The 15,506-nt window shown below is 46.1% G+C and overlaps 1 protein-coding gene across 4 annotated transcripts in view; it reads left to right on the top strand.

Annotated features, from left to right (window-relative positions):
- The first annotated feature begins 404 nt into the window (after positions 1-404).
- SETD3 (SET domain containing 3, actin N3(tau)-histidine methyltransferase) overlaps positions 405-15,506 on the top strand; it is an 85,770-nt gene continuing 70,668 nt past the window's right edge. Inside the window, exons 1-2 of one of the 4 annotated variants that reach the window (XM_077910562.1) lie at positions 405-550; positions 14,738-14,847. In XM_077910562.1, the coding sequence (XP_077766688.1) occupies positions 14,745-14,847 (103 nt within the window). In that variant the 5' untranslated portion in view covers positions 405-550; positions 14,738-14,744. Of the gene's footprint in view, positions 551-1,333; positions 1,528-2,025; positions 2,167-14,737; positions 14,848-15,506 lie in introns of those variants that run through there. The other 3 variants (XM_077910565.1, XM_077910564.1, XM_077910563.1) reach the window with 3 other exon arrangements.

Genomic DNA, 15,506 nt, shown 5'->3' with positions numbered 1-15,506 from the left:
CGGCCTCGGCCCCCGCCAGCTGCGCGGCCACAATTGGCTGCGCCGCGCCCACGCCGGGCGCTGATTGGAGGACGGGCGGCTCAGGCCCCGCCCCCCGCGCCCAAGTTCCGCTAGCACGTTGGGTTGCTCCCGGATTCCCCGTCGCCCCGGGGGCGGGATGGATCCCCAGGCTGGCTCCTCCTCCGGCCGGCGCGACCGCTGCTGACCCGCGGGGCGGGGCCCGGGCAGAGAGAGGCGACGCTTCCCTCGTCGGGGAGCGCCATTTTCTTCTGATTGGCTGACGGGCGCCCCCCCTGCGTCGGCGCCGCGGGCCAATGGGCGGCGGCGGCGGCGGCCCGGGGGCGGGGCCCGGGGGCGGGCGGAGCCGGGTTGGGCCGCGGCGGCGGGGCCGTCTCAGGCCGCCGTCCCGCCCCTGCCGTCCGGCCGCTGCCGCCGCCGCCGCCGCCGCCGCCGCCGCCCGGGGCTTGGTTGAGGCGGACGGTGGGTCCGGGCCCGAGTGTGGCGCCGCCGCCTCCGCCGCCGCCGCCGCGCGGAGGGGGCCAGCGGGCAGGTGAGTGCCGGGGCGGCCCGACTCCCGCGGCGAGGCCGCCGTCTCCCCCGCCCCGGCCGGCGCCCCTCGGCCGAGGTCCTGCGCGCGCCCCGCCGGCCGGGCCCGGGGCGACCACCGCGGGCGGGAGGGCTGGGTCCGGGGCCCGCTCGGCGTCGGCCCCGCGCTCCGGGGGCGCGGGGGGGGGGGGGCGCCCGGCCGGGCGGCGGCGGCGGCGGCGGCGGCAGGTGCAGCTGGGCGCCCGCCGGGTGGGGCCCGGGGCGGCGGGGCTGCGCGCGCGCCCCGGTCCTTCCTTCCTTCCGTCCGTCGGTCCGTCCGCCCCTCCCTGCCCGCCGCCCGCCGCCCGGGGTGCAGGCGGTGTGGCTTCTCCGTTCCGCCCCCCACCCCTCGGCCGCGCGCCGGGGCGCCCGGGGACCCGTCCCTGCGCCTCTCCTTCACTCCCCAGTTATAAAAACAGGCGTTGAAAATAGGTCATCTCCCTTCCCACGCGCCCTGGCCGTGGTCCACACGCCCGGCGCCCTACTAGGGAGAAGAATTCGGCGCTTTGGAGTTTGTCCTCCGGGCCTCGCGGCCCCGGCGCTGCCTTGTGCCCCCGCGTGCCCCCGGGGCGGGGGGGGGGGGCTGGAGCCGCAGGGCCGCGCGCGCCCCACGTGCCCACACACGTGCGCGAGCCCTCGCGGGGCCTCCGTCCGCTTTGCCAAACGACGCGGGGCGGCGTGTCCCGAAGGCAAACGTGCTTGTTACGCGTTGACAGGTCGCTCCGGCTCTGGAGACGTAACCGTCGAGCCGCGAACCCGCTGCCCGGCTCGGGGACCGATTCCCCCCGCCGGGCGGCGCTTGTCACAACCCTTAGAGGTGGACACCGGGATGCGCCTTCTGTCGTGCACGAGTGACAACCCCTCTCGTCCCTTCCCCTCCCGCCCCATGGCCCCACTGGTATTTCAAAATTGAAACAAAACAAAAACAAAAACAAAAACGAGGTAATAATCTTGGAGAGTTGGGTTTTTTTTTGTTTTTTTTTTTCCTTAACCGTTTTAAGGCAATGCATCTAATTCGAGAATACAGCAAAAGCAGGAGCAGCTTTTCCACCGTTAAAGTTTGTTAGGGCTTCCTTGCTTGAGCCGTGGTAGAGATCAGGAGTCTATCTGGGCTCCCGTGCATGCAGGCCCGCCTTACCAAATTAGTCCCAGGGACTACTGTGATTGATATTCTGGTCAAGTTCCAACAGTTTAAGGAGGAGTTTTTCTCTGGCCGGAGAAAGTAGTTTGCAAAGCCAAGTCCTCGAACAGCTACAGAACGACCTCTTTTACTGGAATTCCAAACAACCTCAGTTTTTAAGCCTCCTGCTCCCCCCCCCCCCCCTTTCTGTCTGCCCTCCTTTCTCTCAGCGTGTTCAGGATTGTTAGGTTACTGTCTGAAATGCAGCTCTAGCCCGAGGGGGGTAAAATGGTCGCTGCTTCTGCTTCCCATCCCTTCAGTTTGCTGACCATCCCTTCCGTTTGCTGACGTCTCTTGGTGCTTTTGTTCCTGGCACACGGGAATGATGTTGGATTTGAAGATTGGAACATTCATGCTATGGAAATGAAAGTGTCTGTTTAGTTCTGTCAGTAAGAGTGCCGGTAAGATTGTCATCGCGAAAGTAACACTGAACTTCTTTTTCATGTGGTGAACACTTAGGCCCTACATAAGACGACGTTTCAAGTAGTTGAATCTTTGCCTTGGAAGACACAGGAAAGTGAAGAAGATGTTAAAGGTCATACTCAAACATCTTCCCATTCTGAAGTTCTACCGCTGGAAAACTGTGTATGAGCACTCACAACAGCTTCCTTAAAAGTTGATGCTTTCATATCTAGAACAGCATGGCAGTTGACAGCTACGGGAAAGTGTCAGCGTTAACGCAGCAGAGGCCTGCTGATAGTGGAAATATTTAGTAGACAGTTACTGAATTCAGTAAAACCAGGTACACAGTTTGTACCATGTGGAATTTTAGCAGAAAAAGGAGTAAAAAATCTGTTGGCAGGGGGTGGGGGCGGGGGATTCTTTTTTACTAGACGTTGGTTTACTTTGGGGCTTTCCAGTGTCTTAAAAATGTTTGAATTACAGGGTCTCTTTTTTTTTTCTTATCTTTAATCTGAAGTAGCCTTTAGAAATGTAAGTAATCATAGTGTATCTTTTCTGTGTATGTAGTTTGATGACTATCTTCCACTGGGGGATTTTTTTTCTTTAGTAGCTGGTTTGCTTGTCCCTGGCTACTATGTGATGGTGCTTCTGTTGGGGGTGGGGACGAAGAGTTTCAAGTGTGTCTCCTCTCCTTGTACCTAAGTCCTGGGAATGGAGCCATGATTTTGTTCCCCAATTGGAGGAGCAGGAATCATTTATTACCATGCATTAAACATTTTTAACAAGACAGTGAATGTATCTTTATTCTTATGTCACTTTGGAAGTTGCTTGTGGCCAGTTCTCTCAATTAGCTAATGTTATGTTTAGCCCCATTTATCGTTGAAGACTATTTTGATTTGCTCTGCATCTTTTTTCTCTTGCTCCAGTCATAGACGTGTTGGTCTTGGACATCAGTTCATTGTGACTTCCATTTAACCAGTTAAGAGTAATAGACTAAGGGTTCCCTGCTTTTTACATTTTTCTAGGTTTCAGTTTTGTTGCAGTCACTTGGCAAAATTGACTTCTGTACATTGGATTTCCTGACATTGTTTTATTTTCCTATTCCTAAAGTTGGAGATGTTAAATATTTTGATCTGGAAATAGAATTAATTTGCATAATGCTTATTAAAGTTAAAATGAATTTTTTAACAAAATATTTGTGTAATTTTCCTATTACAAAGGAGTTGAGCTTTTTTTTTTTTTTTTAAAGTCACTTAATAATTTTATGTTAGGAAAGCTTAGTTAGCAGAATTGGCAAGATTAGAAGTACTACTTTTGTTGTTAAATTTATCCAGTAACTCAAGCCAGTGATTAGCTGTGTCGACTCCATTTCCATTTGGGGATTTCCTCTAGGTTTTAGAAATAAACAGCTCTAAAACAAGAGGTACAAACCCAAGTATTGACAGTTTGTGACTGAAATAAATTTGGAAGAAAAATGATTCCAACTGATTCTAAAATTCAAATACCAAAGTTAAGACTTTGAAATTATTTCCTACTCTAGTACTTTCTAAGTAGAAGTTAATTAGGGTAAGCCCCAACACTCTTGGCTGACAGTGGAAGACAAGTCCAGCTCTGAAGTTAAGATTTTGGAAGGGATCTGAGTGGTACTGATTACCAAGCCCCGAATAAGATCCTAACCTGTTATTTGCTTAGCTTCAGTGATGAGGATGTGATGGGCGGGCAAGGAAAAGGGACAGAGCAGAAAGAACTGCGTTCACTCTTTTTCAGATGGACTAAAGAATTGTCCAGAGAATGTAGACAATCAGGTGTCTGGGTAGAACTCAATAAATATGCAGGTTTTAGGCTTATTACCTATCTGCAATCCTAAATTTCACTTTTTTTTTTAAGGCTATAATTCATTAGAACATAGCAAGGTCTAAAAAGTTATAGGACTGGTTTAAAGATTTCAGTCTCAGAAAATAGGCATGGCTCTTCAATATCAGAGCTTTTCCAGTGAGCGTCGTTAAAAGAAAGTAAGGATTAGTGTTAAAAATAATCCTTAAAGTTGCTTCTGCCATATTTACTAATGATTAACAAAGTTTTCCATTTGTTGATTGTAATAACTTAGGATTGTTACATGTGGTAGTCACCTAAGTGGTTGTTGCAATTTCTTGATCCATAACAAGAGTGTAGCATTGCAAATCTCAATGTGGGCTACATGGAATTGGGCAGAAGTTTATCTGTAAATTTTGCACATGTTTCTCATTTAAGCTGAGGCCACTTCTGTTTATTTGGACAAGGCCAGCAAAATGGCTCTATATTTTTAAATATAGAAGAGATAAACCAAAGAGATAAAACCTTTACATAGCATATTTTACTACTGTAAAGGAATACTGTTACTTTGAACTTCAGAGGCGATAACCAGCCTTTCAAGCCTTTGCAGGTGGGTTGGTCTTGAGCTGAATCCACGAAACACTATTGAGTATCAGTATAGTTTGCCATCAAGGTGTGTTGGTGAGGCTCTGCCACCAACTAAGTCTCCATCTTGCATAGAATTTATTAATCTCTCTAAACTCCAGCTTTCTCATCTGCAAAGTGGGTATAGTATTTATACCTATTGTGTAAAATGTATAGTATCTATATTGTGTAAGATATCTATTACTCATATAGTTAAGTGCCGGAATGGGGCAGTTATGATGAAGATGAGCATGTTGCGGACCTGCTGTAGGACACTTGTGTGGCAGGGATGATGGTTTCAGTAGCCTGGAAACAACGTGACAGCATGAAAAATTGAATTTAGGTTCAGACACTTGTTTGATATAGCATGTCTGTCTTGCAAAAGATCAGTTTATGTAACAAAGATTTTAATTGATTACTATCTTACCCGAAAGGCTAGGGGACTGCACATGTGTCACTCATCTGTGCATTTCAGACCAGATACTCGAGATGTGCACTTGAATGAATGTGCTCTTTTGTTTACCTGCCTCATAGGAAAGCTAGGGCAGTCTCTGGCAGAGTAGTACGATCCCCTTGATTTTGAGTTCTGGAAAGACAATTCCCATGGAGCTGTGCCCCTCTCAGAGCTCATCCAAAGGGTTTTGTTGCCTTAGGAAAAAACTGTTCACCAAAGTGGTTTTTGTCCACTTGAGAAGTGCTAAGCCTGGAGAAGAGAGGACTTTGTTGGGGGCGGGGGGGGGGGGTAAGAAAGCTGTCTTCAAAAATTTGAAGGATAGTTTCTTTTGAAAGGTAGAATTGGGACAGGTCAGAGAGGATGATGAACTTTCAAACAGGGTGGGGCTGAAGTGGTTCACATATAGAAATGCGCAAGCAGCAGCTGGCAGTTTGCAGCACCAAGTGTGAGGAAGTAGAGGAGCACTCCCAGAACCTCTGTTCCCACCTCTGCCGCTCAGCAGCAGCAAGCCTCGGGGGATGCATTTCTTCTTGACCCTGAAGTGTTCCAACTGCCTCTCCTCCCAGGGCTTGCCCTCCTGAGTTTTGGCAGTGGATAGCAAGGTGAGGCACTTTGACAACTGTCATTGCTTCATGACCTTAGATGTCATTTTCCTAAATGTGTGGGATTGTGGGATTGAGGGTTAACACAGATAACCCCAAAAGTCTCTTCTAAACCTGATATTCCATAGTTCTAGAATCTCAAATCCTTATGGGAGGTATGTGGGTGGTTTGAAGGTAATTTCTTGACAGATACAGCTGTTTCTTCACTTAACGTTTTTCTTTTTTATTTTAGAAAGATATAATAGGAAATGATTATTCATGATACCAAATGATTCTTTGCTTTATGTGAGGTTTTTTCAACTTCCTTTAAATAGGAGCCTCATTTTAGCATATTTACAATTTAATTCAACAGCCGTTTAAAACTGAAACTATTGTGTGTTGAAAAGTCAATCAGAAATGGCTTAAGCATTTCTAAGATTACCATATAAATTAGTGGAAAATTAGCAAAAAACACTTACAAAGCAAAAAACATCTGTTTTTTTTTAAATCTCAAATTTGTGTATCTCTCCCTATTTGTCGATCTATTTATATGACAGCCCAAATTGTTCTGTATAGAGATTGAAATTTTACTTAAATGCAACTTATGGGACTTACATTCATCCCCATACGTAAGTAGCTACTTGACTTGAAATTAATTCCACCTTCTTGCCTGCCTCCTTGCCATGACTTCTTGGTACTTTTGAGTTGTGGCATATCAGCATCTCCTTTGATAGGAATTGGAATGATGGTTGCTAGTTATCTACTTAGACTGGTAAAGTTAGTACGGCTCAAACCCATTACTAGGCCCTGCTAACTGTGCAGAAAGCATGCATGTTTTTCATACGTGCTAGTTCCAGTTAACATGGTAGCATGCAATGCAGGTCTGTGGATGCCTTATCAGTTTCTGTAGGACAGAAAAAACTGCACAAATACTTTTGGAGTTCGAGAGTGCTTTCATTTTCCTAAGCATCATCCTATAATAGGTATATTTAATTCAGAATGTAGTGATCTGATCCTAATGGTCAGCCAGATATTTTAGTGAGACTCTTTTCTTCTTGCACAAGATTGGGCAGGCTCTCATGCTCTCTTCAAGTGCATTTACAGCTGGGTGCCTGAGGTAGGAGGAGGAAGCCATAGGACAATTCTCTGCTTTAGTCAATCCAGCTGTAAAGTTGGGTAGATTCAGGATACATTGAAAAACAGATGCTGGGTTAGAGCTAAAATTTTCAGGATAAATTGCCAAATAAGTGTAATCAAAAATGTTTATTCTATTTGTATTTAGTTGGAAGCAACTCAAGAAAAATACAAATTTATATACTTCTCATTTAGAATTAAAAAAAAAAACAAAAACAAAAACAACAACAACCCATCCAGCTGAATCCTGTCTCCCTGTGTTCAGTATAGGCGAGCTAGACTTTGTAATGATAGGGAAAGTAACTCACTCCCTCACTGCCCCCCAACCCATTAGCCAAGTTGTCTAAATGTGCTTTAGTTTATTTCACCTGACTTTTCATTCCACTGTAGATTCTATATTGAAAAATCACTTGTGTGGTCAGTAGTGTGTTGATTACAGGTGCCAGTTCGTATTAGTCAGCAATTTAAATAATTGAATATTTTATAGTTTTATTTATTTTACAGTATCTACTAAGTGGAGAGATTGTTGGTGGGCTTGCTAAATAGTTTATAGTATGTCTTCAAGAGCCACATTTTGAGGATTCTAGAATGTGGATTTTCAAAAGATCTTAATGGTGAAGAAACACAGATACATGTGAAACTCCTGGCTTCCTCTTTCTTTTCATAGATGCCCAACTTTTGAATTATAATTGTTTATAGAGTCCATTTGTCTATAAGTCCTATGTTGCTTTTCTGCTTATTTCCTTTTGTTATATTTTCTTTCTTTTTTCTTTTTTTTTTTTTACTGTATACTTGGGTTTGTCTCCAGGTAATTCCATAACAATTTGTAAATAATACCTGATATCAGTCTAAACTTTAGGAAAAAAACTTTCAGTTAGCATTGTAAGCTTCTGGGTGACATTTGGAATTTAACTTGAATGTGTGTGTGCGTGTGTGTATGTGTGTGTACACGTACTTAATTTAGACGTCTTCATATTTTTCTAATATATTTGAAACAAATATTGAAAATAAATATTTGGTCTCTGTAGGAACTTGATGAATTTCTAATGGGTAGCTTTTTCCAGTGGGGGCATAAAGGATGCTCAGGCTACTGGTTTGTTCATTTGTTGAAATTTGGAATCTAGCCCCTGATCAGCTGAAATTACAATGAAAATTATTCATTGTGTGTAACACATTCTTGAGTTGTAAATGAAAAGGGTTGGTAGTTGTTTCCAATCCATAATATGGAGGAAATCTTTGTCCAGTAAAAAAGGCAGAAGGGGGTTGAATTTGTTAGGAAACCACTAAGGTTGGATTCTACACCTTATCAAATTGCCTCTTAAAGTTTAGTCATCCTTCTTTAGTTTTACCTTGTTCCTTGCCCCTCTCTGTTTAGCTACTTCTCTTAGGTCTTTGAGGAATTACCCATGTTTGAGTCCTGGTTCCCCATGTCCTCATCCTTGAGGCCTGCAGTCCTGGCCTTCCTTCATTTTGTGTTCTCCAGCAGCTGGCATAGTCCTAGACACACAGACGCAGGAGATCTTATTTAATCGAGTACATGCATCTGTAAGTAGAGCCTGCACGTGTGCTGGAGATGATACAGGATTTTAGGTTGGAAGCTGTGGGTCCATGGTTTGGCAGCTGTGGGCTCTTGGCCAAGTCACAGCCATGTTTAAGCCCCCCAACATGGCTGTCATCGGCGCTGGCCTCTGCCGCCGTGGGGGGGATGTATCTGGCCAGTGCAGAGCACCATGCAGATGCCTGTGCCCCTGGTACAATGGCCCACAGAGCTTCAAGCTGTGTTTGGGCCGTAACTCTTATTATTATTATTTTTTTCCTATTGGAAGTGGACTCGTTCCTACTTGTGGCTTTCTAAGAGACCAAAGACAAAAATTGGATTTGTGTTTATCAGAGATTTTCTATTATGAAAATGATAATGATAAACTATAGACTCCCCAAAGAAAAACTGTCTTTTAATTTTAAGTGCGAATTCTATTTCACGTATACATAAAAATTTACATTTTTGGGATGCCTGGGTGGCTCAGCGTTTGAGTGTCTGCCTTTGGCTCAGGGCATGATCCCGGCCGGAGTCCTGGGATCGAGTCCCGCGTTGGGCTCCCTGCATGGAGCCTGCTTCTCCCTCTGCCCGTGTCTCTGCCTCTCTCTCTCTCTTTCTCTCATGAATTAAAAAAATTACATTTTTAAGAGTCATCTTCATTCTTTAACAGAGGTAGATCAATATTTAGTAAATGTTGCATTTTGACTACTGTTTTATTTGCTAGTGGGAGAACACATGAAAATGGTTCTTTGACACAAAATCTTATTGTTGTTTTGGGAAATAAAGCTTCCCCATGAGTAACACTAACGTATCCAAATATGATATCCAGAGATTTTCTTTCATTCAGCAAGTGTTTGACCCTCATCTATGTCCATGAAATTATGTTAGACCTTGTAGGTAGTTTAGAGATGGAAGCTTTGGGCCATGAGACAGTGGGCAAAATAAGCACATCAGTAACATAAACTGCAGTGGGTGAGCCCCTAGAGACTCCAGAGTTGAGCGCCAACAGTGCAGGGAAGGTGACCATGAGTGAGGGGGGGTCTTGGCCAAGGCGTAGACACATGTGTTCACCCTGGGGTAAAGGCATATAGACCTCAGTGATGGAGGAAAGAGTGAGGGTCAGGGAAAGACAGCCAGGCCAGGGGCTGAGGGGCAGTCGGGTATGGAGAGCTAGCAGATGGCGACCGAGGCTGATGGCCTGTGGGGTGAAAAGAAGTAAATGTATCTACTTCCAGGTATGCTGGAGTTAGGGGTGTCCTACGGAAACTAGAAGGTTTGGTGCCAAACCATATCTCATGTAGAGGTAAATGCATGTTACAGACATTGATGGCTGTTTAAGTTCAGAAGATTAGTTGCTGGGCTGTAGAACTGGGTACAGAGAACCCCACCCTTCAGAATCCTGAGGTCACCTAAACTAAAGGCTTGGCAACAAGCCCATGACTAACTCATTCTGTGCACAGGGGCCTGAGTGCGGCAGGGACCCTCCAGCAAAGCCAGTCCAGGGCAGCTGGGGAGCTTCCCAGAAGGGGGTCAGTGCAAGCCTGGTTTCTGGGAAGACAGAGCAAGATATGGCCTGGGCTGATAATCCTGTACCTTAGGGAGGTTCATTCACGGGGGACAAAGACAGATAACCCCTTCACCTTAATTAAGATGATGTAAGTTAACGTCTATATGTAAGATGCTTACTGCCTCTCCCAAGCAAGCTGCTGTCTCTCCAGTAGGGTCTATATCCTTGTGGGAGGGAAATAGTCCAAAGACAGTTGCAAAAGACTGAATCCCAAGCTAAGCCAAGACTTTAGCATCTGTTAATCACCTTGAACTTGGCTGGTTTTTACTTTCATGAAATGAATAGAGGAACCCAAAATTTCCTCAAGGACATTAGGGATGTTTTGGCTAAAAGTTCATGAAACATTTTATCAAGAAAAGGCAAAAAGGGGGTAGTGGAAGATATAGCTTCTTTCAGAAAATGGGGGAGAACCAGCAGATCCCTGGAATCTGCCGTGTAAAGGGGTGATGGATAGAGTGAAGACAGATGGGTAGAACGTGGGGAGACATGAAGGACCTCGAGGGCTGTGCTGGGGAGTCTCAACTCACCCTGTGAGCTGCGTAAAGACCTTATGTTGGGCAAAAGAAGCTTACATATTCGTGATGTGAAGTTTCAGGAACAGGCCAAACTAAGTGATGGTACTGGAGTCAAAGTGATGGCCCCTTTCTGGGGACAGCAGTGACTGGGAAGGCGCCCAGGAGGCCCCGTGAGTGCTGCATATGTGGGTACCTCAGTGGAGGTAGTGGTCGAGCACTCACCAAGTGGTGCACTTTATACCTCCACGTGTAAAGGCTAACTGTCCACACGTGATGTGGAAGGAGATTGGAGGTGGGGAAATGAAGCCAGAAGGATGGAAGGAGCTGGAGGTGAAGGTCTTAACTGGGTGTGGCTTCAGTGACCATTTCTATAAACACAACTCCCCTGGCCTTGGAAGGTTATGCTCCATGTACCTGCTCTCCTCAGTGCTAATTGATGGATGTGTTTGGAAATTTGGCCTGTGTTGTATTTTTGTACCTATTACTTGTATCTAAAAGCCAACAGTTTTCTGGCTTAAGGAAAAAGAAATCTTGAAAACAATGGAGTTTTAAGTATTCAGTGGTAGAGTATTACTGCCACAGGAATCTTTTGTGTTTTCAAATCACTGTGACCAGATCTTTAAGGTCTCTCACCTGCAGCAGGAATTAGACATTTTCTTAATATTCCAAGGAGATAGAAACTTTAGTAGGAGTAATACAGACTTTCACCGAAGAGCTGCCCAAAGGAGGGAATGTTTTTCTCTGGGAGCTCATGAGCACCGTATGCAGAGAGCCTGCTGTGTGCTCAGTTCTGAGCTGGAAGCTGGGGACACAAATAGAAATAGGACAGGGTGCCTTGAGGAGCCTGTTATCCAGGAGGAAAGCTCGTGTGTGAGCAAGTCTTCATTGCAGTGAGATCCAGTGGTAGAAGAAGTGATACAGAGGAGGGAATATTAGAGCTAGGAGGATGAGGAAGAGGTGATGCCCAGGCAGGGCTTTCAGAGAACGCAGCTTACTGAGCAAGTGACTCAAGTAGTGCAGGTTAGGGGTGGGGTGGGGGAGATAGAGGGACAGGGCACAGAGGCACATGACAACACCTGTATGAGGGACTGGGCCCCATTGGTGGTGTTTTTGGAGCCTGAAGTGCTGGAGCAGGGATGGCAGCGTGGGACAGATTTAAGTGGTAGCAGTGGGTTCTGGCACAAAGACATGTAAGGGACAGGGACAGTGTAAGGGAGAAATGAATTCAGGAGGCGGGCAGGAGCAGGTGGCAGGCAGTTGGCCACATCCAGGGGTGCGGGTACTTGGCAGGGTGCTGTTGGATGTCAGATCTGGAAGACCTAGCTCTCCTGTCCCCTGCAGTGCCTTGTGCTTTTGCTCTGCATTTCAACAGAAGCAGTGGGGCAGTGGCTGAGCTTTAGAGTGAGGCAGATCTGAGTTCCAGTTCTGGTTGCGTCTTTTACCTGATATATGACCTTGAACAAAGCTGAAGGACTTCACCTTTCTCAGAATGCCATCCAAAAGACAAGGATATGATCTGGGGCACCTGGGTGGCTCAGTCAGTTGAGCATCCAACTCTTGGCTTGACTCAGGTCATGATCTCATGGGACTGAGCCCCACATTGGGATCCACGCTCAGTGTGGAGTCTGCTTGGGGATTCTTTCTGCTGCCCCTTCCCCTGCTCATTCGTGTGCATGCACATTCTTTTTCTCTCTCATAAATAAATCTTAAAAAAAAAAAAAAAAAGATGAGGCTATGATTTTCTGATAAAAGGGTTTAGGAAGATCAAATGAGATGTACCTTAGGCCAGTACCTGGTGGAGTGGAAGCACTGTGTGCATATAGGGTCACTGGTGCTGTTTTAATTAATGATCATTATCTCAGGACAGGTATCTACTTGCTGGGAGCAATGGCAGTGTGGAAATCCCTGCAGAAAGACCTGAGGGGAGGTAGGAGACTGTGGGCAGAGTGAAGAAGCCTGTTTGGCAGTGGGTCCTCATACTGTGGGGGCCAGTGCAAGAGAGCATGGCTGTCTCAGGCTCACTTTCCCCAGGCCTGCTAGGAGAAAGGGAAGGTCCTGGACCACCTCATCAAAGTGATGTTCTCACGTTGTTTGAAGCCTGGTACAAAAAAGGCTTGCAGGCAAGGCTGAAGGGAGAGGCCAAGCAAGCCCATCCCTGACAGTGCCTAGTTTCTGTGGTTCTTCCTGCAGAGCTGTATTTGGAAGGGTGATTAAAGTCCTTCCAAGGGGGGGATATGGGGGTGGGTAAATAGAGGAAGGGGTTAAAAAGTACAAACTTCCAGTTAAAAAGTAAGTCACAGAGATGTACAGTATAGGGAATATAGTTAATAATATTACTGTAACACCTTGGTGTGGTGACAGGGTAGGTAGACTTGTGGTGACCACTTTGCAGTGTATACAAATGTTGAGTCACTATTTTGCACACCTGAAACTAATATTGTATGTCAACTACCCTTAGAAAGAAAAAAGAATACAAGAAAAACCACCACCCTAAAAAAAAGTCTGTCTTTCTAGACCTAAGGGCAGTTTTTGTTATTTTGGGGTCAGGTTCAGTCCTTGCCTACAGAGAGCCTGAGATGCAGAGAAGAGCAGCAGGTGCTCCAATCGGGCCGCGTCTTCACTCTTGGCAGTGGGCAGGTGCACGTGGGGAGCATCCTTCCTTCTCCTTTAAGATGCTAGTCCTTCAGTTCAGGAGAAGGTGCTTAAGCTCTTCCTCCTTCTACCCCCCCCCCCTTTTGATCTCAAAGCAACTAATTCCTTGCTGCAAACGTGTAGATATTCTTACCTGTTTCTTTTGATTCCAGGATGATATACGCTGTATATCGCACACTGTTTTGGAAGGCTTGTTAGATACGTAAAGTTACATATTATATTCCACACGTTATATACACATGTATATATATATGTGTGTGTGTGTGTGTGTGTGCGTGCGTGTGTTATATTCCACATGTTAGGGACAGAAGAAATATCCTGGCCTTCTGAGGTTCGTGGTTTTCTATTTTAGTGCACAGGGTCTGTATTTGCATGGTTTTAGTTCCAATGCAGTCAGGGCTCATGTACATAGTGGGAGAATATGTCTTTCAAACCTTACATCCCATCCCTCATCTCCACACTACAAGAGTCATTTCTTTTTGTAGAAAGAAATGGGTCAGAGTCTACTTTCTGGTTCCCCTTTGAGGCTACATGTCATTGTAAGGGCTCTGCGGAGTAACATTATGGTGTTGGTTATTAATTAGTGTGGATTGCTCCAGTAGCTTCTTGGCTGAGTGTTGTCCAACTTTCTGGGCTGTCTTCCTGAGGTGCTTCTTCCTGGAGGAGGCATGCTTGGGCCAGGTTCCTCAGGCAGAGCTATGGCCCTCCTTCGCGGAGGGGGGGGGGGAGGGGGACAGGACTCACTGGGCATGATTCACCCCCACTGCTCCCTGGCCGCTTGAGCCAGGCATATTGCCCCCGGGATCTCCCTCCTGCTTCCCCCGTTCCTGTCCTTGAGTGTGAATTGCCTTACCCTTTCTTCACACATCCTGATCCCTCAACTCTCTTCTAGGTACACCTGAGACTCATTGTTACAAGGCATTTTCAGATGAATGTCATTTCACAGAGCCTGTGCCCAGCCTGCTGTCACCTGCTGTCATGTCTCACTGCCACACCTGCTTGTGGGATGCTATGGTCACTTCTCATGTGGGAGGGGGGTACAAGGCTTGGGGGTGGTCATGGTGCCACGTGAGGCCTCATTCCAGTGTGGAGTCTGCCATCACCTTTCTGTGAGATCCTGGGCAAAGCACCTTGAGATTTCCAATGAAACAAAGCTGCAGAGTTAGAGTAGCTCTCTGAAGCATCTGTGAGCTCCCAGGTGTCCTCAGCATTTGTCCTGAGAGCCTAGTTTGCTGCTTGTGGTACAGTTGCTCTTAACGGGAAATGATTCTTCCAAAGCAATGTGGGGAGAGAATATATAGTTTTTTGTACCCACATGGCAGTTTGTGATAACACATGTGTATACAAAATCGTATTTATCTGTGTAGTGTCGTGGAATAAGCATTTTAGTCTACACAGTAAAATCTGCATCACTTGACAAATTCCAGAGTAAAATTTGCCTCTACTGTAGTTTTTGTATGTGAAAAGGAATGAACTTTTCTTCTAGAGACTACAAAGCAATTATTTTTCATTTGATAGCCTCCAAATACTAATATTTGTTACACATTTCTTTTTCTGGATGGAAACTTTAGGATATGGCACACATGAGCTATGACGTTAACATCTTGGGGCTAAGCCACTGCTGTGCTGACTTTTCATTATTTGATTTTTTTGGAAACGTAATATTTTTTGTCTTTTTTCTCTCTTCTTTATAGTTAGAAAATGGGTAAGAAGAGTCGAGTGAAAACGCAAAAATCAGGCACTGGTGCTACAGCAAGTGTGTCGCCGAAGGAAACCTTGAACCTGACTAGTGAACTGTTGCAGAGTAAGTTCCGCCTGGGCTTCCCGCCTTCGCGTGGGGCTGTGCTTCTTCGCTCCTTTCATCCTCAGGCTGCGCAGGACAGTCTCTGGCATGGCAAAACAGGAAATGAGACAGACTTGGGTTCAGATCCCAGCTAGTTAGCCACATGACCTGGGCAAGTGTCAGAACTTCTCTGACCCACCATCTCAACCCCTTCTGTAAACCTGGGCGTGTTGGTGGTGGGCCGGATGGAACAGTGAATGTAAAGCTTTAGCACAGCCACCCAGAACATGGGCTTTCCTGGGCTCCAGTGGGCAGGGACCTACTCAGTCGACTACCCCAGACAAATCATGTAACCCCTCTAAGGCTTAGTGTTTACAGCAGTGGATATGGACCATTTTGGGAGGGTGAGGGGTATAGGATCTGTGGCTTGTGAAGGTGTGCTGTGGCTTTCAGGCCCAAGGTGAGTACAGCAGGCCTCTCAGAGAGCAGACCTTTGGAACTCTGCCCCCTTGTTAGAATGGCTTCTCTTTATTTTTAGTGACTCAGTAATAGTTTTCCAATTTCTTGGTTCAAGGAAATGAAATACCAAGTGTGTGTGCTTGCTTTAATAAGTTAGTAAAAATTGGTAACTTCTTAATTGTGAATTTAAATTGATGCTATGTAGATTTCAAACTTAAATG

This window comes from Canis aureus, chromosome 9 (assembly GCF_053574225.1).
Source record: "Canis aureus isolate CA01 chromosome 9, VMU_Caureus_v.1.0, whole genome shotgun sequence".
NCBI classification, from domain to species: domain Eukaryota; kingdom Metazoa; phylum Chordata; class Mammalia; order Carnivora; family Canidae; genus Canis; species Canis aureus.
Note: the sequence above shows the minus strand (reverse complement) of the source record. Positions and strands in the feature narration are given on the sequence as shown.